The sequence below is a fragment of the Emydura macquarii genome, unplaced genomic scaffold (genome assembly GCF_026122565.2).
Source record: "Emydura macquarii macquarii isolate MOO-44397 ecotype Brisbane River unplaced genomic scaffold, CSIRO-AGI_Emac_v2 contig_318, whole genome shotgun sequence".
In the NCBI taxonomy this organism is placed as follows: Eukaryota; Metazoa; Chordata; order Testudines; family Chelidae; genus Emydura; species Emydura macquarii.
Window position 1 is genome coordinate 8,386,695 of NW_027130455.1, and position 26,371 is coordinate 8,413,065.

The 26,371-nt window shown below is 41.8% G+C and overlaps 1 protein-coding gene across 1 annotated transcript in view; it reads left to right on the top strand.

The window, feature by feature from the left end:
* Nucleotides 1–26,371, top strand: part of SLC36A4 (solute carrier family 36 member 4) — a 253,134-nt gene that overhangs the window by 30,255 nt on the left and 196,508 nt on the right. Inside the window, exons 2-7 of the mRNA XM_067568348.1 lie at nucleotides 3,086–3,209; nucleotides 4,267–4,357; nucleotides 5,706–5,794; nucleotides 7,700–7,795; nucleotides 9,374–9,458; nucleotides 24,349–24,576. Coding sequence (XP_067424449.1) covers nucleotides 3,086–3,209; nucleotides 4,267–4,357; nucleotides 5,706–5,794; nucleotides 7,700–7,795; nucleotides 9,374–9,458; nucleotides 24,349–24,576 — 713 coding nt within the window. The remainder of the gene's footprint in view (nucleotides 1–3,085; nucleotides 3,210–4,266; nucleotides 4,358–5,705; nucleotides 5,795–7,699; nucleotides 7,796–9,373; nucleotides 9,459–24,348; nucleotides 24,577–26,371) is intronic.

Genomic DNA, 26,371 nt, shown 5'->3' on the forward strand with positions numbered 1-26,371 from the left:
GGAATAAAAAGACAAATGGCTAATAAGAAGCCAGTTCAGGTCTCAAGTATTCTCCAGCATAGCTATTATACAGTCCACCTCTGATGCTCTTGGGCTCCTAATCAGTACAAAGACATCTCTCCTGACTCCTGTACAGAAAATATAATTTACTGGGATGGCCATGGATTCTACAAAGGCCAGGGCATTCCTTGTAAGGCTGAGGTTCCAAACAATGCAAGTCATTGCTTTAGATCTAAAGGCACATCCTGTCATTACAGTTTGAAACGGCTTCAAATTTCTAGGGCACATGGTGCTGTGCATTTATGTGGTGCAGCATGACTGACTGTACTTCAGGGAGCTACAAGGCTGGCTAACCTCAGTGTATTCACCGACCCATCATCATATGGACATAGTGGTTCATAGATTCATAGACTATAAGGTCAGAATGCACCAATATAATCATCTAATCTGACTGCCTGCACAATGCAGGCGACAGAACCCCACCCACTCCTGTAATAAACCTCTAACCTATGACTGAGTTATTAAAGTCCTCAAATCATGGCTTAAAATCTTTAAGGTACAGAGAATCCACCAGCAAGTGAGCCATGCCCCATGCTACAGAGGAAGGCGAAAAACCCCCAGAGCCTTTGCCAATCTGCCCTGGGGGAAAATTCCTTCCTGACCCCAAATATGGTGATCAGTTAAACCCTGAGCATGTGGGCAAGACTCACCAGCCAGACACCCAAGAAAGAATTCTCTGTAATAACTCAGAACCTACCCATCTAACATCCCTTCACAGGCCATTGGCATATCTACCACCAGTAGTCAAAGATCAGGCAATTGCCAAACTAGGCTGTCCCCTCATACCATCCCCTCTATAAATTTATCAAGCTCAGTTTTGAAGCCAGCTAGTTTTTTTTGCCCCCACTGCTCCCCTTGGAAGGCTGTTCCAGAACTTCACTCCTCTGATGGTTAGAAACCTGCATCTAATTTAGTCTAAACTTCCCGATGGCCAGTTTATATCCATTAATTCTTGTGTTCACATTGGTGCTGAACTGAAATAATTCCTCTCCCTCCCTAGTATTTATCTCTCTGATGTATTTATAGAGAGCAATCATATCTCCCCTCAACCTTCTTTTGGTTAGGCTAAACAAGCCAAGCTGTTTGAGTCTCCTCTCATAAGACAGGTTTTCCATTCCGTGGATCATCTTAGCCCTTCTTTGAACCTGTTCCAGTTTGAATTCATCTTTCTTAAACATGGGGACCAGAACTGCACACAGTATTCCAGATGAGGTCTCACCAGCGCCTTGTATAATGGTACTAACACCTCCCTATCTCTACTGGAAATACCTTGTCTGATGCATCCAAGGGCCACATTAGCTTTTTTAACGGCTACATCACATTGGTGGCTCATAGTCATCCTGTGATCAATACGCCCAGGTCCTTCTCCTCTGTCACTTCCAACTGATGTGTCCCCAGCTTATAGCAGAAATTTTTATTATTAGTCCTTATGGGGTATCCGTCATAGCCTTTCCCCCTACTTCCTTTCAGTGAGAGAAACAAAAACAAAAAACCCACCAAAACAACCCCCAACGAGCACCCCAACAGTTCCAGAACACCAAACACTCCCTCCCCAAACTCCCCTTGCAAACTCCTCTGTTTGCTGGCTCCTGTGCTGCTGCTGTAATTACTCAAGTAATTACTCAGCTCTTGTTCTCTTTAGACTGGTGGATAGAACCCTCAAATGTTTGCATGGAAATTCCCTTTTCTCCTCCACAACGGACACTCACCGTAGTCACAGATGCATTGGATCTAGTGCTCAGCTGGAGTACTCAGCTGGAGAAAAAAGGGCTAAGAAGGATGGCCAGGTGACCATGTTTCCCAGGAACAAGAACAAAGGACTTAAAATGGGCTCCTTGGGGTTGTTAACGGTGGGCTGTTGGAGGCTAGAGAAGCTTCTGGACTGGGACTACAGAGGGGTCAGAAGCCTCTTGACTGACCCAAATGGACTTTGCTGTAACTTTCTATCCTCTATGTTAACTAAGGACTTTCTATGCTCTGTTCCAGACAACTAATAAATCCTTCTGCTTTTACAATGCTGGCTGAGATTCATTCCAGAGTCAAGGAAATCAGGGGTGCATTTCTCCCTTTGGATGTGCAGAGTCTTCCCCAGGGGTCCAATTCAGATGGCTTCACTGAGGAGCGCTCACGGTGTGAAGTAGGGATGCTGAAGGCTCTGAGGTTCAGCCCCAGGAGACAGTGAAGCTAATGGCTTACCCGAATGAGAGAGTGTGATCCTAGGGGTCCTGACACACTAAAGGGGTCCTCCCAAGGACTGTTCCAGAGCTGGACTTGTGGATCTGTGACACTAACCTTTTTCTGTAACTCTTGTTCTCTGGGCCGTCCCTAGGGGTGTGTGGGGCCTGGGGTATGTGTGGGCCTGCTGAGTCCCAGCACGCAGCCGGGAGGCGGGCTACAGTCACCTGCCTCCTGCCTGGTTCCAGCGTGCAGCCAGGACCCTGGCAGCAGCCGCCTGCCTCCCACCCGGTCCCAGCATGAAGCTGAGACCCTGGCCTCCTGCCCGGTACCTGCTCCCAGCCAGGAGGTGGGCGGCTGAAGCCAGGAGCCCGGCAGCAGCTGCCTGTGTCCCCCACTGGCAATGGGCAGCAGCTATCTAGTCCTCTTGGCTTTCTTGTCAATTTCATGGCTACTGACAAGAGAGACTGACAAGGTGGTGTTGAAGTGTGGGGCCCCTCGAAGCGTGGGGCCATTGGGACAGCTCTGCTTTTCTTCAAGATGTGTACACATGTCCCTTCCACGAACTTCCCTCCTTCTCCTTGCTATTGGAGTCTTTCCATTAGGAAGGAGCTGAAGGGAATTAGGGATGGCTCCACTCTTTATACCTCTGTGCAGTGGTACAAGGCAGCAGCGGGTGCTCACGTTGTCCCGATGGGAAAAATCTGACAACTGTGGATGAGGCGTGCACTCACCTACAGTGGAATGGATAGGTGCAACACATTTTGAAGAACAACAGTTACAGAAAAAGATTAGTGACTGTTTCATTAAATTTGGTCATAGTACTAAAATGGTTTCTTGTATGGTACAGACATGGAAGTAATGAAGCCTTTAATTGGAGAACAGAATTCGGACAGCATCTCGGATGACGAGCATGAAAATGAATTGTTGCCAGTTGAGAAGCATTACCAACTTGATAATCAAGAGGGCATTACGTACGTACTGTTTTAAATGTCATTCTCTTTAAAATGAATTACTGTTGATTTGTCCTTTGGAAATATTCCAGTGCTTTTAAGGAATTTCCCTAGGACTGCAGCCTAGCTTTATGCTTCTGCTGTGGGAATCCTAACAGACAGCTTTTTTGATCAGCCAAGCTCTGGTGTAGAACTATTTTGGGTAGGTCATCATTTTCCAGAACTTGACAGTGCACCAGTGATGAAATAGACATGATTGGATTTTATATAAAGTGTTTGAGCTGCTCAGGATTCCTACAAAACAAATCCAATTTATTTTAAGACTATTTAAATTACATGGTAAGCATCCAGAAGATAGTGGAAATAAAATTTAATGAACCTGAATATAGATTAATTTGGGGGTCTGAAAAAGTTTTTTCGATATATATCGGGTGGCCAAACTTATGGACCCCCAAGGACCTCATCCCTGCTGGACAGGATCCTCTAGCTCCACTACTCTGCCACAGGACAAAAGCTCTTAGCTCCCCACCCCAGTCTGGTAGGTGGAGAATGGGGGGGCATGGGGGCTCCATGAGCCGCACTTTAAAAGAGCCGCATGAGGCTCATGGGCCACAGTTTTGCCACCCCTTATATTTTTAAGTTTCTCTTTGTCAGACTCCTGGCTGCATCTACAACCACTCAGAAACGCATAACTTCTAAAATAGTTTAGGCAAAACTCAGCACAGCATCAGCCTGTTGCACTTAGTTGCCCCACTCTCAGGCAAAAGAAGAGTCTCACTGCACAGTTAAGATGAAATCCAGGCTATGGACCAGCAGCTGAAGTGAATTCCAGATCAGATATCACACCCCTGAGAACACCTGGCTTCCAGTCCCTCAGAATTCAAATCCAGACCCTGATAGGAGCATTCCAGCTATTTTTGCTTTGAAGCGCCTGTGTACATTGCACAAGACTGCTTTGATCATCTTGAAGCATTTAAAGCTCATACGTTTTATTTTCCTGTTCTATAAATTGATTGGTGAAAAGAAATCTGAATGTTGCTCAAAGCCTCCACTGTGACTGTATTATTTATATTTTCAGATTTGTACAAACACTTACTCATCTCCTCAAAGGAAACATTGGAACTGGGCTTCTAGGGCTTCCACTTGCAATAAAAAATGCAGGCGTTGTGGTAAGAGCTTTTTTCCCCCTTAGGTGTGGAAGAAATTCATAGAAAATGTTATTACATCTCTGCAGTTCTGACTGATAAAACTAAAATCTATGTAACTTGATTATATGACCTATTATTATGTCAATATTAACTTGAGCTGGACAACATCTTAATTTTCCTTCCAGAGTCTAGTGGGGACTGGGAATTAGGATTCCTGAATTGGCCATTGGCTCATTATATAACCTTAATCTCTGTGCACTGTATTTTCTAGATCTGATTGGAAAAGTGTGTCTTTGTGTGGAGTGGGGCGGGGTGTGTGTGTGCTGTTTTTGTCCTCTGAAGAAAATTGACTTTTCTGTGCAAAAATTGAAAACCAAAAACTTTGGTTCAGAAATGCTGCCATGGTGTCTCATAGCAATTGTAATCTGAATGCCTCATTTACTTTTTCTCCTCTATGGATCGGGCTTCTTAGTTGGATTACATCTCCTGTGATGCACCAGGATCTCCCGTCGTGCTGATCCGGTGAGATGGTTTATGGAAACCTCATGGCCACTTTGCATCATGGCTACATAGTCCAGTTGGGGAGACTGGCCCATAGAGGGGAATGAGGGCATAAGGCACACAAAGTAAAACTCCCATGAGGCGCTGTGGTAGCATTTCCAAATCAAAATGTTCAGTTTTTTGGCAGAAAATTGAAAAAATGCTCAGTTTTGTAAAAAGTTGAAATTTTCTGCTGAAAGCAGATACTTTGTGCAAAATTTTGTTCAGTCAAAAATCCAATTTTCTGTCCAAAATATAGCTCTGATGAAAAGTTTTCAACCAGTCCTAATATTTTCCCTTATTTGTAATACTTATAATTGTATTTAGATCCTTTGGGCAAGGATCAAATCTTCTTCTGTACTGAGCAGCACCAAGTATGCTGACTTATAATGAAAAAGACCCTTAGCACTGATGACAATTAGATGTTTGAAATCATTATTTAGAACTCTGCAAAATCACAGCTTTTTTATGCGATAACTTTTTCATGGCAAACATTTTTGTGAAATTGTGGATATAGGGATGAAATCTGCACCCACATTTGCTTCTTTCCCTTTGTTCACCATCCCAAATCCTTTTGCTCAGTCCTTGGTGTAAAAGCCACCTGAGATCTTAATAAACTAGCAATAAAGTTTATTATTTGGGCTTGCAGTACTTAACTGTTTTTCTATTTATCGTGTTTGTTTCAAACTTTTATGGACGTCATCCTTATTTGATAAAATGCAAAATCTCATGTAGAGAGGATTTTTTCCTGTATATTTCTATGAAAATTACTCTTCTTACAGGGTTTCAGGTATTTACATCCCATTTCCTACTTTCTTTCTCCATATAGCTTGGACCAATCAGCCTTGTGTTTATAGGAGTTGTATCTGTTCATTGTATGCACATCTTGGTACGATGCAGCCACTATCTGTGTCAGAGGTAAACGTGGAGCTATTTGTTATGTTTTCTGAATTCCTTCAATGTTTTTACTCTATTTCAAGTCTTCAGTTTGCAAAATGTATTGGTGCTCTAATATCTCTTAAGAGGTATCTGTCAGAGCTCAGGAGGAAGGGGGCATGTAGCTTTTTTGGGGGCAACAAACAATGATGGCTTCTAGCTGAAGTGCGGGAATGCTTAATTTTTTAGCATCCTCTTTTCTAGAGTGCTTTGAACGATATTTGTTTAAATACAGTTCATTTTGCCTACTGTTCATGTACGCTAAAGTAGGCTGGTTCATCTTGGGTGGATTTGCATCTTATTCCATAAACATAAATCAGAAACAACCCCAGTTTCTCTCATTGCAGCCCTAATGGTGAGAATCAAAGAGTCTGAGCAAACCAAGGAGAGAGAATGGGGAAAAGAGAGGTTTATAGAAGATTAAAAATGGGGGAGAAAAAGAAATGAGAGTAACAACCTAATAGTGAAAGTGAGTGGCTGAGAGAAGATGAGATAGGTGCATTTTGGGAAGAATCCAAAAGCAACAGCTTCTCTGGCACAGTGTTTTAAACTAAAAGCATTTCAGTCAAACGAGCTTGCCCTCTTCCACTGCCCTCCCCACATTTTTTGAAGCATGGCACTCTTTTGGCAGTGTGAGGAGAGAAAGTAAAGAGCTGAGAGGACTGGATGATCAAGGGCCATTGTCAAGGACCATTTCCTTTTTGCAAAAATATATTCCTTCCAGTTTCTTTGTGCAGTCAATGGATGGGAAATGTTTAATGGTATGAGAATTCATATCAGATCAAGTTTTCTAGTGCATGTGGGAAAAGACACCTTTGTAATCCAGAGGGATGATTTGGGTTACAATACAGGTGTGCTACTCTAGAGTCCTAAATTTAAGTTCTGTAATTTATCTGCTTCTGATAGAAAAGTAAGAGAGACACAGGGCTTTTTTTTTTTCTCCCCCAGTGTTGGAATTACTGTACAGGTGGCATTTGTACTGATTAGCCAGATCCAGAAAAACATTGCCAAACAGCCTGGCATATTAAGTAACACAATAATTGGTTCAAATAGAAAACTGGATAGCAAGTGCAAAGCATTGTCTACATTTCCCACCAAGTATATTTTTGTAACTTTGAAAATATTCATTTTATAAATGATCCCACCTATATGGAGAGTGGAGTGGGCTCTTCACAAAAATTATTTCAGGGAAGTCTTATGGCCTATGATATGCAGGAGGTCAGAAAAGATGATCACCTTGGACCCTCCTGGCCTTTGAATCTATGAATCAATAATTTCTACCTAGTTCACGAACGGACTTTGTAGACAGATATAAGACAAAGAATTCACTTTTAAGTATAGTGGATCTGTAGCTCTCACCAGAATCCCAACGTCCCACTGCGGCTGTTGGTCACACTGTTTGGATTTATTCCTGAGGACCAGTTCCCTAAGGTATGTCTACATTAGCACTTACTGCATGACAAGCTGGGGTGTAAATCTACAGTGCTCCAGCATTTCACACACTCATGTATTGTCAAAGCTATTGAGAACTTTTTAATGCACATCAGCAGCACATCAGTTAGTGCGCAGCATGCTGGAGCGCTATAGATTTACACTCCAGCTTGCCACGCAGTAAGTGCTCTTGTAGACATGCCATAAAAAACCTGTGGGACCTGATCTTACACCATTGACTTAATTGAGAGCAGAATTGGGGCTTAGATGCTAAATATGCACAGGCACAGGCACATGCTCTTCAGGAAGTGTCTGGCCTTCTACCGGTACTGAATGATGTTGCAGAAATCCTGTATCTGACCCTGTGGGTCCACAACATTTTCAAGGTCTGGCAGAGTATATCAGATTTTAAGTCTTGAAATTTTCTAGCAACTTCTCTCCATTCTTTCATTTCAGGTTGAAAAAGACCTCATTAGGGTATAGTGAGACAGTTAGTTATGCCATGGAAGTAGGGCCCCTAAACTGCCTTCAGAAACGAGCTTCTTGGGGAAGGTAAGGTGGTTGCAGCATTTAATTTAATAAATGAATATTAAAAGTGATGGATAAACTGTGAAAAATTAGGGTTTTGCTTTCTGTGTATTAGCAAAAACTTTATACTGTAATACATCGTGTGTGGGAGGGGTGAATATGATTCCCACAGTCAAGCACTTAAGTTTTAAGGTTCTGTGGGAGAAAATTTATTTCAGTTTCACTCTATAAGCAGAGATTTGGTATAGCCAGAACTGCATTCTGCACATTCCAATGTATTGAAACAATTTAGGATTTCAATTCTGTTTTACCACAAACACATGTCTCTATATTAGGAGTCACTCTAAGCAGATCTGTAGTGCATGCTTAAATAACTAATACGATATATCCATTCTGAAACGGAGCAACCCATTCTTTGATTTACTCTGCAGTTTGTATTTGATGTTCAATATTTATTATATTTCACATTAATGAAACAAAAATGTTAATAGCTTGTTGTCTGTCTCTTAAATATTTTTCCCTTTGAGAAACTCAGCCATTTTCCTTTGCTATCTGTTGTGTTATGACTCTGTTTTACAGAATAAATAATGGTTATGGTATGACAAGACAATGAAATCCAAACCCTTACAGCTGTTCAATGTAAATATATGTTTTAATGAGTATATATAAAGTGTTTTCTTTCAACAAGGAAAATACCTTTGCCCCAGTATTTTTAAGGATACAGCAATAGTGTGCAGTGTGCTTTGGCTATTATATAAAAGGTGAATTGATTTTTTCAGATGTTTGGTTATTTCATGGGAATGCACTGGATTCGATTATAGGGAAATTTGGTTTAAAGTGAAGGTAGGATGAAAGCCCCATAACTCTTTCTTTCGGTTCACTACAATCTATAAATTGTAATTCTGCTTCCAGAGAAGTTCTGCTGCAGAACATAATTTATCTAAAGAATGTATTCATGCATTGTTAACTTTATATGAAGAGTTCTATTGCAACACTTCGACAATGCCACCAGAGGCTGTAATGTATGCCTCTCAAAAACAATATGAACCACAGAAAAATTAGAAAAATTTCAATGAGAGATGATTTTCTGCGAACACTTACCTGACTGAAACATCAGGACTGATTCATATTGATACACTTGGTAAGCATTGAAAATAACTGTAATCTTACATTGCTGAAATGTCTATAACTTAGAATGTATCAGGCATTTCATCTTCTGTGGTCATAATAGTCTTAATATGGCCCTTACATGTGCATTGATTATAGGTTCATATTGTTAATATTCCTACAATGTTGTTTAACAAAAGTCTCTGCATTTCACTGTATGTGATTTTAAACCATCTATCTAGCTTATGCATTTCTAAGAAATTCATCACCTTGGTATCTACTTGATGTTAGCTAAAGAAATTATTTGCCTTGTTTTGTTTGCAGAAGAATCTGCTTTGCAGTGTCCTAGACTTGAATCTGGAGGTTTAAAACTTGTTTCCATCTTAGTATAAAAAGATGCACAAGATATATCATCCAGAAATGTGTTGTTTGAAAACACTTTTAGTATTATAACTTCAATGTGTGTGTATATATGGTTTTTTTTCTCTCACCTAGGTGCATCGTTGACTTTTTTCTTGTGATTACACAGCTGGGATTTTGCAGTGTTTATATTGTGTTCTTAGCAGAAAATGTGAAACAAGTGAGTAAAAGCGTTGGATGAGAATAATTTTGTTTGCAGCTTATTTCCAGATTTATTTCCTTTCTGCATCCATTTCATATGTACTACTTATATAATGCACATAATGAGAATACATACAGAGTAAATTCTACCTTGCTTTCCCAAAAAGATACCCCTGATTAACTTTTGTAGAAAATATTCCACTTGCTTTGTAGGTTGAAATAAATCCAGCGCTTGTGTAAGCAACTGCAACATCACTGACCTCCACTTTTTCTTAAATTTCAACACTTAATCTCACAATTTAACCATGGTATGAAATTATTTTACACACTTTTTATTATAAACAGTGTTAGAAAGATAAGAGTAGTTCTACCAAATTTTACAATATGATAATGGTTTCTTCATGCACAAAATTAGTAATACACCATAAACTCTTAGGGTTTGTGCTTCAAAAATCTCTTGTACAGTATCTACATATTCTTTCCATATCCAGATCTTGGGCCTGACCTTGCTCTTATACGGGGAGCTGCTCCTCCATCCACCCAACACCCATGCATCTAGACTCCCCATATCCAGAATCCCCGCACCGAGCCTCACCCTGCCATATCCAGACCCCACCTCTCCTGCTTCGAGACCCCTGCTGAGTCCTTGCCCCAGACTCCCCCTGCTGAGCCTCATCCCCTGCACTCAAACCTCCACCTGCTGAACACACCTGCACTCAAACCCTCACCCCAATGAGCTCACTCCCTCTGCATCTGGACCATCCTGATGAGCTCCCTGTATCCAGGCCCCAATCAGCTGCACTCGGACTCTGACCCTTCCAAGCCCCACTCCTCCACACCCAGATCCCTGACGAGCCCCAATCACCTTCACCTGGACCCCCTGCAGAGTTCCATTGCCCCTGCACTTGGAACCCCCACAACGAGCCTTGTGCAACCAGACCCCCCGGCACCCGGACTCCCACTGAGCTGCCCGCACCCAGATGGCCCCACACAGAACCCTCTCAACCCACACCTGAATCCCCCCACACGTGTATCCTGCTGGGCTGAGCCTGCCCGTCCACATCTGGTGTGACTGGCATGGAGGGGCAGGGCCCCAGGGTGTTTCTGGGGCGGGGCAGGCCTGGTCCTAGCGCTTTGTCAGTGTCTGGTGCAGCCCCACTGCCAAGTTCATGTCCGGGGTGGAGGGTGGGAAAAGGCGCTTCAGGGTGATCTCCCACTTCCATGCAGCCAGTGGGCTATGCGCCATACTGCCAGTTGGAACCACCACATTTATTTATTGACAAATACAACTGGCAGAATTTTAAAATGTTGTGCGCAGAACTTTTTAATTTTTGGTGCAGAATTCCCTCACGAGTACTCCAAATGAATGGAGGCATTAAAAACTGGGATTTCTGACAAATCTCAACTCTGGTAATTACCATATGATCCCCCTCCAATTTCAATCAGATACGATGTTCTCAATGTCCTATCTTGGGAAATTCTGCAGTACAGCTATATGTTTTGAAACTGGTACTGGTTATACTTCATTGGTGGTTGAAGTGGTCTATTGACATTTTACCTTTCTCTTAGAAGTATTGAGAGGCTTATTTCATATTTTGGAAAGTGCTCTAAGGTCCTCTGATGTAAGGTGCTATAAAAGTGCCAAGTATTTGCATGTGCAAACTGTATATTCTAGGATTTCAGTCTGATATTCAATGGTTGTGAGACCATATTGTAAAATGTATGTTACCATTCTAATGCCTAGTAATCTCAGTTTGCATACTATTTTCAGTAGCCTATCTCTTTCTTCTCTGACCCCACCCTCTGAGTATGAATTTTTATTGCATCCATCATAGTATAAAGTGGAAGTCCAAACAATTACCATCAAATAGGTAAGCAGACCCATTGCTGCCTACCAATGACATCTTTCTAGTCACTGACCCTATAAACAAAAACAAGACTAAATCAGATTGTCTTGCATCATTTCTTATGGCCATTAAGGTTGGAACCTGGTTTATTACAGGATTTCAGACAGAGGAGCCTTCACAAGAAATACTTTGCTACCCTCTCCTAGGAGTTTAAGCCTGGGGACAGATCCAGTAGCAAATTCATCCTAGGCAACAGAAACAGCCACAAGGAAATATGAAATGCACTCTGTAAATGAATCAAACTTATAAAAAATTCAGAGGCTTCACTTTTCAATTAATTTGATTCAAATTGCAGTGATCTTCTTTCACAGTATGATAGGAGATAAGAAACTGTCTCCTTTACAGCAACAGATCGATATTGCAGAAATCTGTCCTGTAGAGGGCACCAAAGGACATAAATTGGTACTGTTTAAAATATATAATGCATGGATTCCCCCCCAAAGCCTAAGTTTGTTAAAAACCATTTAAGTTGCTTAATTGCACATCGATGCAAGCACTAAAAGCCACAAAATAATTAGTTCTCACCCAGCTCTTGCAACCTACCACCTTGATTTCCCCTCTTCATGACATCACCCATGACACTGCTCCCTCCACACAGATCATTAGTGTTTGGAGGACTCCTGAACTCTGCTGTCCTGACCCCGCAGGGCACTGGCACAGCAACACTTTGGGGACTCTTTGATGAGCTGATGCTTCCAAGCTGTGTAGTGGGCTGGAGAGCTGAGGCTGATGCACTAGGGAGCCTGCATAATCTCTGCATTAACATCAGTCTTGGTGCAAAGACACGGGGCTCTCCTACACAGCTGTGCTCCCCAAACCCAGCCAGAGCTTCCCCCCACATACAAGCTTCATTCTCTTTCCTTGCTCTCCCCCAAAGCCCCATGATCAACCTTCCCTTATCCCCTGCTATGTAGCTTAGCTCCCCGTGGTTTCTAGAAGGAGTGGAGATCGTGAGTCGGGGAAGCAAGATGGTAACGATCCCGTAGCTGACTGAGTTTGACAGTTACACCGGCTAACCTTGGCATAGCTCAATTTGAATATATCTGTAGGAGGCTGGGGCCGTCTCTCCTTGTCCATCTGGGAGGGGGAGACCATGCCCCCTCACTGCCTCTGTAGGAACAAGGCTAAAGGGGAATTAGCTCAGGTAGCTCCGGTCCTCTGGCAGGGCAGGGCCATAAATGATCTTGAGGCTCAGGTCCTCAGGCAGGACGGAGTACCAAACTGTCTCAGGGCTCAGGTCTTCTGGCAAGGCCAAGCTATAAAGCCGTCTAGGGGCTCTGGGCTTGTCTAGGGGAGCTCTGGCCTAATGGCAGGGCAGAGCCAGCAATCAGGCCTCTTGGCCTGTGGTTAGGTAGCTGCCATTCCAGGGGTGGGGTCAGCAGTAGGGTAGGGCATGGAGGACCCGGGCCCACCCTACTTCACTGGGTCCCAGCCCAGGGCTCTATCGGTGGAGATTTCTGCCACGGGTCCCAGCATGAAACACGCTGACCTAATATCAGGCCACAACACAACTGGACTATAGTCTGGTGTCCCTAAGCTACTTCCTACCTTCCCCCTGTAGGGTACCTGGGGCTTGGGGTTGTCTCGCTGGGGTAAACAGCTAGCAGCAGTCCCAGCATTCCTAGGCATCCCAGGCAGCTTCGGGCTCATGCTCCAGCAGTGGGGGAGAGACGTCCTTCTCCTCTGGCAGCTCCAGCCCAACTGAGCTAGAGGACTCACCTTTTATATTTCCTGTTCGTGTCCTGGCCCTTTGCTTCTACTATTTGAGTTCCAGATGTGGGGGAAGGGGGTCCTAGCTCTGCCCACCAGGGGTGGGTCCATCTCTGAGGGAGGCCACGCCCTCTCCCTACAACACCGCATGGGGGAATAGCGCGTGTTAATTTTAAAATTTCAGAATTGGTTTATGTGAGAGATGTTAGCTGAATGTGCATGTGTGGGAACTGTGATTGTTTAGCTAGAGGAATCCAAAGAAATGTATAGATGGAAAATGGAAGGGAAATATCAGTTAAGGACTCTTAAAATATTTCCTTTACAGAGTTAGTAAATTTTGTCTTTAAAATGTTACAGGGAGATTTCAGTAGTCCTATGAAGAGTAATTGTGCCAACTTGGAGGACTAGATTGGTGTAAACAGTTGCTGCCATTGTTTCCATAATAAAAAGGGAATGCTTGAACCAGAGCCTCTCACAAAAGCTGACTGGTCTCTCTGGGTATGTCTGCACTTTAGTTAAACACCCGCAGCTTGTGTCAGCTTGTGTCAGCTATCTTTGGCTCACAGGGCTTGGACTATAAAATTGTGGTTGTAGACATTTGGGCTTGGGCTGGAGCCCGGGCTCTAAAATTTCATGAGAGGGGAGGGTCCCAGAGCCTGGGCTCCAGCCCAAGACTAAATGTCTACAATACACTTTTATAGCCCCGCAGCCTGAGCCAACTGACACGGGCCAGCCAGGGGTATAGACATACCTTGTTCTATCTTGCGGGAGTGGCATTCTTCTTCAATTATGTCAATGTTAACACATAACTGTGTCCCCTTAAATGATAAATAGCGCTCCCGGGGGGCGGGGATATAAGGTCAGGAATATCTGAACATAAAGTAAATAATTCACACAAACTTTTGATCCTTAATCACTTTGGAGTCCCGGGAATTGGGATAGTGAATACCAGATAAATGTTTGTAAACACAACTTGTTCATATGCTGCAGTATCTGCGTCCTTGCAACTGTACAACTTTATTTGCTATAGCATTTCTTGTATAGACTTCATCCACAAATCATGGGGTTAAATAATACAAAATGGTGACAAATAAATGGTGTAAACTGAAAAGACAATTTTCAACTAGAAAAAATGAACAGAAATGCCAATTTTATTTTATTTTTTTAAAATTTGCCTTAATGGGAGCAGTTGGGTATTCAGCACTTCTGAAAATCAGGCAAGTAACTGAATATGGAGTTAGGAGTCTAGTTTTAGACTCCTAATTTTCAAACTCTTGGCCAAAACCATATACTTTCTCAAGAAATGCTATACTGAGTCTGCTGTCTTGCTATCTTGCAAAACAAAAAGGTTGACAAATATTTTATAAAGAGCCTGGCATATGCACTGAGTCACCATCAGTCCAAATCCTTTCTAAATAAGTATTTACTAACTAGGGTAAGCATTGTTTATAGGTGTAATGGGGAGCCGGTCATCTCTCATGAGCGCCCCCTCTTCAAGTGCATGTGCCTGCACTCCCTTTCTCAGTTTGTGGTGGATCTTCAGTGACTCTGGCCGAGTCTCACACAGTCTGTATGTGAAATAAAAATAAAAAGGGAACCCCTTCTGGGGTAGAAGTCCAACCAGGGCTCATCTCAATGCCCTCTGTTAATGCCTCTTTATTTGAGGAGCAAGTCCAGAGATAGGGCTGCAATCAGTCCAGCAGGGCCTGTCGCAGTGCCCTGGTTCGAACTGTCTTTCAGCCCCTTCTGGGCTCTCTCAAATTGTCCCCGCTGTGGTATAGAGTGGTCCCCCAGGGCTCCCTCCTGGAGGCAATGTCTTCACCCTCTCAGGGCCTTTCTGGCCCCAGCTGGGCCACTACAGTTCAGTTCCAGTTCTAGGGGTGCATCAGCATCCAAGCCACTTTCTCGGTGGCTAGTGGGAGGTGGGGGGGACCCAGGCCTGCCCTCTATGCCGGGACCTACACCTTCCAGCCCAGGAACCCTAAAGATAGCAGCCATCCACCATGTCCTTTTAACAAAGCTGCGTTACTGCTATGATTCCTTGGGCCACTTCCCGATGGCCCCAGCATGGTCTTCACCCTTTCCTCAGGGCCTTGTTCTGCTTGAGTCTCTACTGCCAGCCCTGAGCTCCTTCTTGCTCTGCCAGTGCTGCTTTGTCTGAGGTCCTGTAGCTCCCTCAGCCAGCCCGGCACACGAACCATGCTCCTTCAGCTCCAGCAAGGAACTGATCTCAGCTGGCCCTGCAGCTCTTCTTATGCTAGCCTGCTGGGCTACTCCCTGCAGCCTCTCTGATTGGCTGGCTCCCACACAGCTACTCGAGGCAGCTTGGAGAACCTCTCTACTGCCCTTTTCTGGAGAGGAGTGTGGCAGGGCCATGAGGCCTATAGCCGGGGCCCTCTAGACCTAGTCGGTAGGTCTAAATGTTTGTTTAGTGTTAGTCTTTTCAGTCCTGTTACGGATTCAGTTTTCTTCGATATAATATATCTTCTGGTTCTAGCTATGCAGGTTGCTTGAAACTTCTCATTATAAGACCTTATTTTTTGTTGCTTATAACTTTGCCAAACTTTAGCTATTGTAATTAAAGACTATCACAGTGCATACACACAAGGTTGTGTGGGCAGCCTTAATTTGGGCACTTCCTAATTTTTGAGTACTTGAGTTTGCAACCTTAATAATGGTGGGTGTGTGTGGATGTGTAATAAAATATATATCTAAGCGTTCTTTTAATGTATGATATGGCCAAGGTAAAAACAAACTTGAGATTCTGTTCTATGTTGAAATTTTCTAAAAGCTGAAAACACTTTTCTTTAGTAGAAATCCAGCCTTCTTTATGTCAGTGCAATGAAGGCAGGAGACAATGCTCAAGAGCAAACATGCCTTGTTGTAACACATTCTTGAGCTGAGTTTTATCATTTGGAAAATCTGAAGCATACTTAATCATAACAGATAAATTTTTGGGAGGAGAGATTATGCGGACATTGAAGACACGTGTTTTTACAGCACTGAGTCCACTGACTATGAGTGGAGAAAATTGTCTAAACTGATACTATGTTTGCAAGTTACTCTGGTCTGTTGATAGGAAAGAGAAGGCAAGGGATAATGTTAGCTGTGCCTTGGCCCAATATGACTAACTTAAATGCAGTGACGCACTAGAGGCAAACTATAGCCGCTTAAAAGCAACTCTTATCTGGAATAGCTGTCTGATATGATATCAAGTCTGATACTGTGAAGGAGAAAGTAGGTTAGGCAGAGTATGAGTCATATTCAGTCCATCTTATCATCATCAATGACAAACTGTTTGTCACACTATGCAGCATGTAGAACAGGGAAACGGATACACATTGCTGTTTCATATTTTATTGACTTGTTTAGGACAATTAAAAAAGCTCAGTGATGCTTTTTAGTCCTAGTAAAGCTCCTACTCACAAAGAAAAGGTTTAGCAGTGATATAATAGCCTGTGCCTGAACAGCACAAAGTTGGGAACTGAAATTTCCAGTGTGGTTTTCCCATACTGTTCTGTCTCACTCGGTCTCTTCTCCGTGTTGCTGCACTCTAAGCAGCAAAGTGAAAAGGTACTGCCTTTTCTTTCTTGTCTGCTTTTGAATCTTGTGTCATCATATCATGCTTCCTTCACTTTGCCAGTAATGTTAGCCTCCGTGGCCTGTTTGTTTAACTCTCCTTTGCTACCCCATTCATGTTGTATGCACACTCTAAATCCATTTGCAAAGCCACTAACTGCCCTGTTGTCTTTCAAAGCCATCCTCTTCTGTGATGCCTATGGTAAACTGCCTAAGGCCTTGTCTAAACACAAAAGTTCTGCCACTTTAACTGTCCCAGAATACTTAAAGCAGTACAAGCACCCCCCTCATTTGGCCACCCGAATGGTGGCCGCATTTTACTAGTATAAAGGTGGTTTTTACCAGCATGACTATACACATACAGAAAAGAGAATAAGCTACACTGGTATAATGCACCTTTACACTTTACACTGCTATAACTACAACTGGTATTACTATTTTGGTTTAAAAAAAAAATCACATCACTAGTCAAATTGGTTACACCCCTACCAAAAAAATTGAAAAAATAAAAAATCTGAGTAGACCAGACCTAATGAAAGTGATTAAGCAGGGGGACTGTTGGAGTTGAGTTTTCAAAATTTCCATTTTTTCATTTATTCATAACTTTCTAAAACTTTTACCTTTTGGCCTGAAACATTAAATATCCAAGGCAGGTATGAGTTGCAGCTTTAGGAAAACTCCCTCCAGCTACACAAAACTTACTCCTCAATAAGCAATGTTTATGGCTTAGCAGAAATCATTTTTTCACATGTTGGGCAGGCTGCTCTCTGAGATGTGGTCTCTGAGATTGGCGAATACACCTTTAAAAGGCAGCTATTAAGAGTCAATAGGACTTCAGTGGTCATCTCTTAGGACTTGTCTAGGTAAAGCCATAGGCCTGGTCTATGCACAGTTTTTGTTCCAAAACTATTTCGGTTATGGGTATGATTTTTTTTTTAACCTCAAATAGTTATACTAGTATAGTGTCTAGTGTGACATAGTCATACCACTATAAAGATACCTTGCGCTGGTATAGCTTATGCCACTTTCCTCATTGTGTGTTCTTTTTGTAACTGAAGCTGAATCTGCCTTATCTATCTCAGCTTATGCAAAAGTATAAATCTCAGTATTAGACCTGGTTGAAACCTTTTGAAATGTCTTTTCGTCCCAAATTGGAAGGAAAAGTGCCTTGGTGTAGTGGGAATTTTTAAGTGCTGCAAATGTCAGGTAAATTTAGTTAGCAAACAGAAACTGTACTGTATTTCCCAGTGGCAGGAGATCTATTAACAATATACAAGTATTGACTGAGGGAAACATCAGGAAAATATTTCCTTAGAAAGTAACAGGTGAAATTGTTTAATATTGCTTTCAACTACAGTTGAATGAACTATTTTCATTAAAGGATGCTAAAAATATCTACTTTATTAATCTTAGAACCATAGAAGATTAGGGTTGAAAGGGACCTCAAGAGGTCATCTAGTCCAACCCCCTGCTCAAAGCAGGACCAACCCCAACTAAATCATCCCAGCCAGGGCTTTGTCAAGACAAGTCTTAAATACCTCTAAGGATGGAGATTCCACCACCTCTCTAGGTAACCCATTCCAGTGCTTCACCACCCTCCTAGGGAAAAGATTTTCCTAATATCCAACCTAGACCTCCCCCATTGCAACTTGAGACCATTGTTCCTTGTTCTGTCATCTACTACCATTGAGAACAGCCTAGTTCCATCCTCCCTGGAAACCCCTTTCAGGTAGTTGAAGGCTGCTATCAAATCCCCCCTCACTCTTCTCTTCTGCAGACTAAACAAGCTTGTTTCCTCAGCCTGTCCTCCTAAGTCATATGCTCCAGCCCCCTAATAATTTTTGTTGCCCTCCTCTGGACTCTTTCCAATTTGTCCACATTCTTTTTGTAGTGGGGGGGCCAAAACTGGACACAGTGCTCCAGATATAGTCTCTCCAGTGCCGAATAGAGAGGAATAATCACTTCCCTCGATCTGCTGGCAAATGCTCCTATTAATAAAGCCCAATATGCTGTTAGCCTTCTTGGCAACAAGGGCTCACTGCTGACTCATATCAAACTTCCGGTCTGCTGTACCCCCAGGTCCTTTTCTGCAGAACTGCTTCCTAGCCCAGTCAGTCCCCAGTCTGTAGCAGAGCATGGGATTCTTCCATCCTAAGTGCAGGACTCTGCACTTCTCCTTGTTGAACCTCATCAGATTTCTTTTAGTCCAATCCTCCAATTTGTCTAGGACACTCTATATCTTATCCCTACCATCCAGCATATCTAACACTTCCCCCCAGCATAGTGTCATCTGCAAACTTGCTGAGGGTGCAATCCACCCCATCGTCCAGATCATTAATGAAGATTAGCTGCTTCTTATCTTCTTACAGGTTACTTACCTGTTTGTGAGGGGAGACATCAGAGCCTACTCTCGCCTAATATATCAGCCTTCATAAGTGGTTCTTCTCTCTCACTTTCTTCCCCCAGCAGTATCTACCCCATTCTGAAAGGGGCAGTATCCATACTCTGTCTCTATCTCCTTGTTCCTTGCCTACATAAACATCCCCGTAGAATTCAGTTTGTTTCAGGCTCCCCATAGGAATAACAAGATCTCAGCTCGCTCAACTCTGGGGAAATGTCGGAGGCTTAGGAGGGATAACCCTGTTACACTGTAGACACATTGGCAGATTTGTGGGAGCAGAAGGCAGACATCTCACACCAAGCACTAACAACTTGGGTTGATTGTTTCGGACATCTCTGGAGGTTGCAGCTTTGGATTTGGGCGTCCCAAAGTGGTTGTGTTTATTAGCCATCAGTTTGCAGACATCTGCATTAGTTATCTAAGGACTTCTGTAGATTATTTGTATGTGTGTACATGTGGTGTATCTTCCTGTGTGTACATGAGCCCGTTGTGTACACAAGATGAGTAATTATGAAAGACATTACTATGACCAGCCCCTTGTGATACAACACAAAGGTGGAAGGTGTTTAGATACCACAGCCTGGGTGCCATTTAAGGATCTGAAAAGAATTGAACTTCCACAATAATTTATGAAATTGTGAACTCAAGCAATGATTTCCCAATAAGCACCACTTTGTTATTTGTAATTCAGGTAATAGAAAAATTGCAAAGATTTCTGTTTTTTAGGAACTCCTTACTGAAGTTTGTCTGTATAAAGTGAAAATTGTGTGTGTGGAATTCTTAAAAAAACTTTCTTATGGTTTTAAGAGGAAATATAATACTTGAAATTATTTTGGCAGAAAGTGAGATTAAAACGTGCAGGGTTTTAAGATTATAGTTCTGCCCCCACAATGCCTCTATCTGCCTTATCTATTTAATAGCAGAATGCACTTTGGAATGGCATAACAGGCTAAAATATTTATATACGGTGCAAAGTATGTTAGCATAGCAAACGTGTGTGATCTGACTGCTCAAATGTATGTTATGTTAAGTATTTATGGTTGCTGAGACTTTCAAGGAACCTAAGGGAGTTACATACCCAAATCCCATTAGATTTCTCAGAGAATCTCAGCCTATGTTCTTATGTATGGAGCATCTCTGGCTGTGTAAGTGTTTGTAAGTGAAAGATCAATTGCACAAGACTTTCTTGTATAAGTGAAAGGTAGTTTAAGCTTTTGCACAGTGTCTTGCTCTGTATTTTTACTTTGTTTACTATTGGTGAATGGTTGCTGGAAAATCCACTCCCTTCTGCTGAGCTGTGTCCTTAGCTTTCCATGATCAAATCATTACTTATAGCTCTTACGGTTGCAATGAAAAGTATTTTTTTAAAAAAGGAATTTTTGTCTGCCTGAGTTTGCAGACAGCCCGAAACTATAGGAATAAGAAGAGTGAACGGTCCCATTAATCTCCAGTGGGATTTTAACTCTGAATCTTAACCAAGCTGACAATTTAAATGTCAACTCTTTCCTGCTCTTTGCTTTGCTGCCCCAGACTGCCTCCTGTACCTGTCCAGATGCTCATAAGTATCTCTACTCAGCTACCAAAAGCTCTACCTTTCTTCCACCTCACCCTCCTACAAACAAACAAAGCCCATTTAGTATAGTTATTAATTGTCAACACAAAAACCTTCAGCTATGTAGTACTGAATGTGTTATGGCAAACTAATATAAATGACATTTGGCATCAAAATGAATGTACCAATTTATCTAAAAGTGCCACAAACTTTCTAGTCTGCCTCACTTGAGTGCTGCAGAAGTTAGAGGCCCTTGTTGAAGAATCTAAGTCCAGCTGGTAATGGAATATACTTGAGGGAGTAAAGGAAGACAAAGCAGTTGTGGAAAAGCTAAATGAACTATTTCCATTAGTCTTCACTGTAGAGGATGAAAGGGAAATTCCACACCTGATCCATTCCTTTTAGGTGACAAATCTGAGAAACTGTCCCATGTTGAGTTGTCAATAGAGGAGGTTTTTAAACATTGATAAGTCACCAGGAGTCGATGGTATTCACCCAAGAGTCCTGAAGGAACTGAAATAAGAAATTGCAGAGCTACTAAGTGTGGTATGTAACCTATCATTTACATTAGCGTCTGCCCCAGATGACTGGAGTATTGCTAATGTAATGCCAATTTTTAAAGAAGGCTCCAGACTTGGTTGAAACTATAGTAAAGAACAGAATTGTCAGACACTTAGATGAAAATCATGTTGGGGAAGAGTCGCACGCCTTTTGTAAAGGGAAATCATGCCTCACCACTCTCTTAGAATTATTTCAAGGAGTGGAGGGGGTCAACACACATAATGGCAAGGTTGATCTAGTGGATATAGCATACATAGCATATATTGCATACATAGCATATATAGCATAGACTTTCAGAAAACCTTTGACAAAGTCCTTCATTAAAGTCTCTTAAGCAAAGTAAGCAGTCAAGGGATAAGAGGAAAAGTCCTCTCCTGGATCAGTAACTGGAGAAAAGATAAGAGACAAAGAGTAGGAATATATGGTCAATTTTCACAGTGGAGATAGGTAAATAGTGGGGTTCCCCACGAATCTGGACTGGAACCAGTTCTGGTCAGCATATTCATACATGATCTGGAAAAAGGTAAACAGGTGGCAAAGTTTTTGCAGATGATACAAAATTACCCAGGATAGTTAAGTACAAAGCTCACTGTGAAGAGATGCAAAGGGATCTCACAGAACTGGATGACTGGGCAGCAAAATAGCAGATTAAATTCAGTATTGATAAACTGTTGGGTCTAAATTAGCTGTTACCACACAAGAAAGAGATTTTGGAGTCATTGTGGTTAGTTCTCCAACTCTGAAAACATCTACTCAGTGTGCATCAGCAGTCACAAAAGCTAACAGAATGTTAGGAACCATTAAGAAAGGGACAGATAATAAGACAGAAAATATCATAATGCCCCTATGCAAATCCATTGTATGCCCACCCCTTGAATACTGCATGCAGTTATGGTAGCCCTCTCTCAAAAAGATACAGTGTATTAGAATTGGAAAAAAGTACAAAGAAGAAAAACAAAAATGAGTTGGGATATAGAACTGCTTCTTTACGAAAAGAGATTAAAAAGACTGGGACTGGTAAGAAACAAATGACTAAGGGGGTTATGATAGAAGTCTATAAAAATCATGAATGGTTGGAGAAAGTGAATAAGGAAGTGTTATTTATCCCTTCGTACAACACAAGAAGCAGGGGTCACCCAATGAAATTAATAGGCAGCAGGTCTAAAACAAAGAAAAAGAAGTGCTTCTTCACACAATGCACAGTCAACCTGTGGAACTCATTGCCATGGGATGTTGTGAAGGCCAAAAGTATAACTAGTTTAAAAATGAATTAGATTAGTTCATGGAGGATAGGTCCATCAGTAGCTATTAGCCAAGATGGTCAGGGACACCACCCCATGCTACTGTCTAAAACTCTGACCGCCAGATTTTGGATTTGGACACCAGGATCACTCGATAAATTGCCCTATTCTGTTCATTCTCTCTGAAGCATCTTGCACTGGCCTCTGTCAGAGTACAGGATACTGGGTTAGATGTACCATTGATCTGACCCATTATGGCAGTTCTTATGAGGGGCCTTGATGATGACCATAAAACACACCAACCACATAGCAATGTACTTCATTAATATGTGTAATTTAGAAACCTGATTACCATGTCATTTATGAATAGAGAACAGTGCATCTACAATACAGAGAATTTTATTTTCTTTCACTGTGTGTGCTGAGGCATTGACTACTGCCATTCTATCGTGTTGTCTGTATTAGTACTAATGTGACTATATATAAACTAGAACACAACACTGATACACACTTGTACTTGTACTTTCGTCATAAACTGTTGAAAGTGTTTTCTGTTAAGAGGATCACTGGTATCTTTGTTTTTTTTGTACAGATAAGTAGCTCTTGAATAACTAACATGTTAAAAGCATTGTTCAAGTCTTGACTTATTCTTGTAACACCTCTGAAGTAGATAAACAGGATCATAATGCTAAAGTTTTATTATAAATATGCTTTATCAGTGAGACTAGAGTAGTTCTAATTTCAAAGTACATTCTCTGAGCTATAGTTTGTGTTAGCTGCTCAGACTGTGACTACAATAGTCTGTTTGGCTGACTTGTTGTTTAGAAATGGTTGTGTAGCCGTGTTGGTCCCAGGATATTAGAGAGACAAGGTGCGTGTGATCATATCTTTTATTGCACTGCCTTCTGTTGTTGAGAGACACAAGTTTTTGCACTTGTCTCTCTCACCAGCAGAAGCTGATCCAATAAAAGATATGACCTCACCCACCTTGTCTCTCTTGATGTTTAGAAGGCAGTTTATTGTCTGCAGTTGTTTTGGGCTTCAGATCATTGACTTTTCAGTTTTGCTTAAGTTTCTTTTTCACATTATATGTAATTAATTATTTACAGATTTTTTTTATGGTCCTTTTATCAAGCCTACCAATGTATAGGTTTCCGCAATGCAAGCAAACTAACCTCATTAGATACCGGGGGTTCAGAATGGAAAAATGTGGTGGGAAAATGATTAAAAAGAGATCGTCCACCCTAAAGGAAAAAAAGCCACTATAGCATTTAAAGGAAATGGAATGAAACTGCTACCATTTTGAGGTACACAGGCTGTGATCTCAGATGTTTTGGCCTACCACTGGTTTTGGTCACAGCATTCATACAATAAATGATGCGATTTTCAAAAGAACACATTTTTAACACTATTGATCATATTAAATATTTTCCAAAGCACAACAATTGTGAATTTTTCCATGCTCGGTTTTTTGAATAACATTGGGTAATTGCTGTATTACTGTATGGAATCCAATAATATTTAAGACTTTATTGCAAGCAGAGTTATACAGGTGCAACCTCTATGAACTCGTATCTCAGTATAAGTGCATAAGTGCAACCTCTATGAACTCGTATCTCAGTATAAGAATGGCTTTTTGAGTTTAGCTTAAGTTCATTGGGAACAAGTTTAAATTGAACACAAATAACCCACTTTTAAATCAAAATAAGGACAATTAGGTCTGCACTAGTTTAAAACAGTTTAATTAAACTGTGTAAGTTTGTGTGTAGACGAGACTAGTGCTTTAACTGAAGGGGGGAGTCAAGTGAAAATCAATTGAAAGTCAATAGGAGTTGGATGGCTAACTCTCCCTTATGCTTCTTTAAATGTTATAGCTGGGATTTTAAAAGTATAACAAATGTATTTTATATGGATGATTACAGTGCTGCTGATGGTTTTTAAAAACGTTTTCCCTCCAGGTCCATGAAGGATTTTTGGAGAAAAAGATTGTTTCCATGAATGACACTGGTACCAATGGTCCCTCTGAGAAAAGGAGTGTTGATTTACGAATATACATGCTATGTTTTCTGCCATTTATTATCCTTCTGGTCCTCATTCGTGACCTTAAGAGCCTGTCTATGCTTTCGTTCCTTGCCAATCTTTCCATGGCTGTCAGCCTTGTAATTATTTACCAGTACATTGTTCGAGTGAGTATACATTCCACCTCCCCCATTGTTTTATGAAGATGTGATATCTCATTTGGAATTTGTATGTAATCTCCAGTGACTATTAAATTTATGTTTATTGATCTAACTTTCACACAGCATGGCTTCTACTGTAGGTACTAACGTGATGGGTATTTAAAAAGTGTCTAAGATAGACCCTTTTAAAGATGTAACTTTTATGGGAAATTGGACTTTAAAAAAGAAAGGAAAATACTCCTGCCATTAAGATGGTAAAATAAAGTACATGTTTTAAAGAACTTTTGCCCCTTGAGTGTGAAAAAGTTATCTTCTGTACATGTCACCTGTAGCTTTGGGGATTCCATTCCGCTGCCTATCACTTCAGTTCAATAAGGCAACAATTTCAACTATAACATTTCATTCTAGTGTCTCTCCAAAATACAATAGTGAAAATTTGAAGACTTCTCCTGTAGATCACATATTGCAGACTTTCTGCTTTTAAGAAGTTGAATAATTGTTGCATGTACTGAATTGTTGCCATAATACTTAAAGGTGCCTGGAGAGATTTGTACAAAACAAGCTGAATCATGAGTTAAAAACAAAAATTCACATTTAAAAAAAACCCAACCTCACAAGATCTGTGGCCAGAGTTCAAAAGAGTGACCAGGGATACCCTTGGTGTAAGATGATTTTGGAAAAATACAAGGGCTATTCTATGTACAGCAGTATTCCCACAGTGTGATATGTGCCCCCACTGGTTGACAAGAAAGGCAGCCAGTGAGAGGGTTTTAGTGGGAGGGAAAGGCAAAGACAAAACAATTAAATATTCTCTAGAGAAAAGTCATTACCTGTTATGGTTGTGAAGAAAACTTTCCAAATGTGAAGCTAATGTAACTGTGAGGGTATGTCTACACTAGAAATTACACTGCTTTAGTGTAGACACTTAACGCAGCGATGGAAGAATTTTTCCATTGACCTAACTATGTCAACACCAGGGCTTAGGTCATCTTAATTATATCACACAGGGCATGACATTTTTCACAGCCCTGAAGGATGTAGTTAAGCTGACTTAGCTTTGTAGTGTAGGCCAGCTCTGATGCAGGAATGTCTGTCCAAGTTTGCAGAGACTGAAACAATATCCCTGAGATATGAACTATCCCGTTCATTTCAAAGGGAGTTAACTCAGTTACCAATGATAGTTAACAATACGGGCATTTAAAGAGTCATATCAATTATCATATTAATCTTCCAGTGCTTGCTCATGTTGATTCTGAGTAGGTGAGCACGTGTCATGTGCACAGTCGCTGGAAGGTTATTCCCCTATGGTATCTGTAGGGTCATCTCTGGAGCCTTCTGGAGTCGCAACTTCATGATGCCTTATATAGGGTCTATTCCAAAGCAGAGTTCACAGCCTTGATCGAAGAAGATGAGTCTGTGGCGAGGGCCTCAATTCATGGGGCATTGGATGTGATCGAAGAAGGTGAGGAGAACAAGAGGAGTGTTGTGTGGAGGAGCAGGGAGGAGTTCTGAGAAAGGTACCAGGCTCAGGAGGGGGAAGCCTGCCCAAGTAGGACTGAGATACTTCCCCAGGCACAGGGGCCTGGGTAAGGAAGCCCAGCCCAGGCGACAAGGAAGCACGGCCCGAGAAGCCAGAAGGACAAAGGGGGGAAATTAGCCCAGGGGAAAGACTACAGCTGTGAATACGGTGCCAGCAGCACATAGCTACTACTCATAGGACCCTGGGCTGGGACCTGGAGGAGTGGGCGGGCCTGTGTCCCTACCCCCCTCCCTGGGCAGATGGGGTAACTGGTGATGCCCT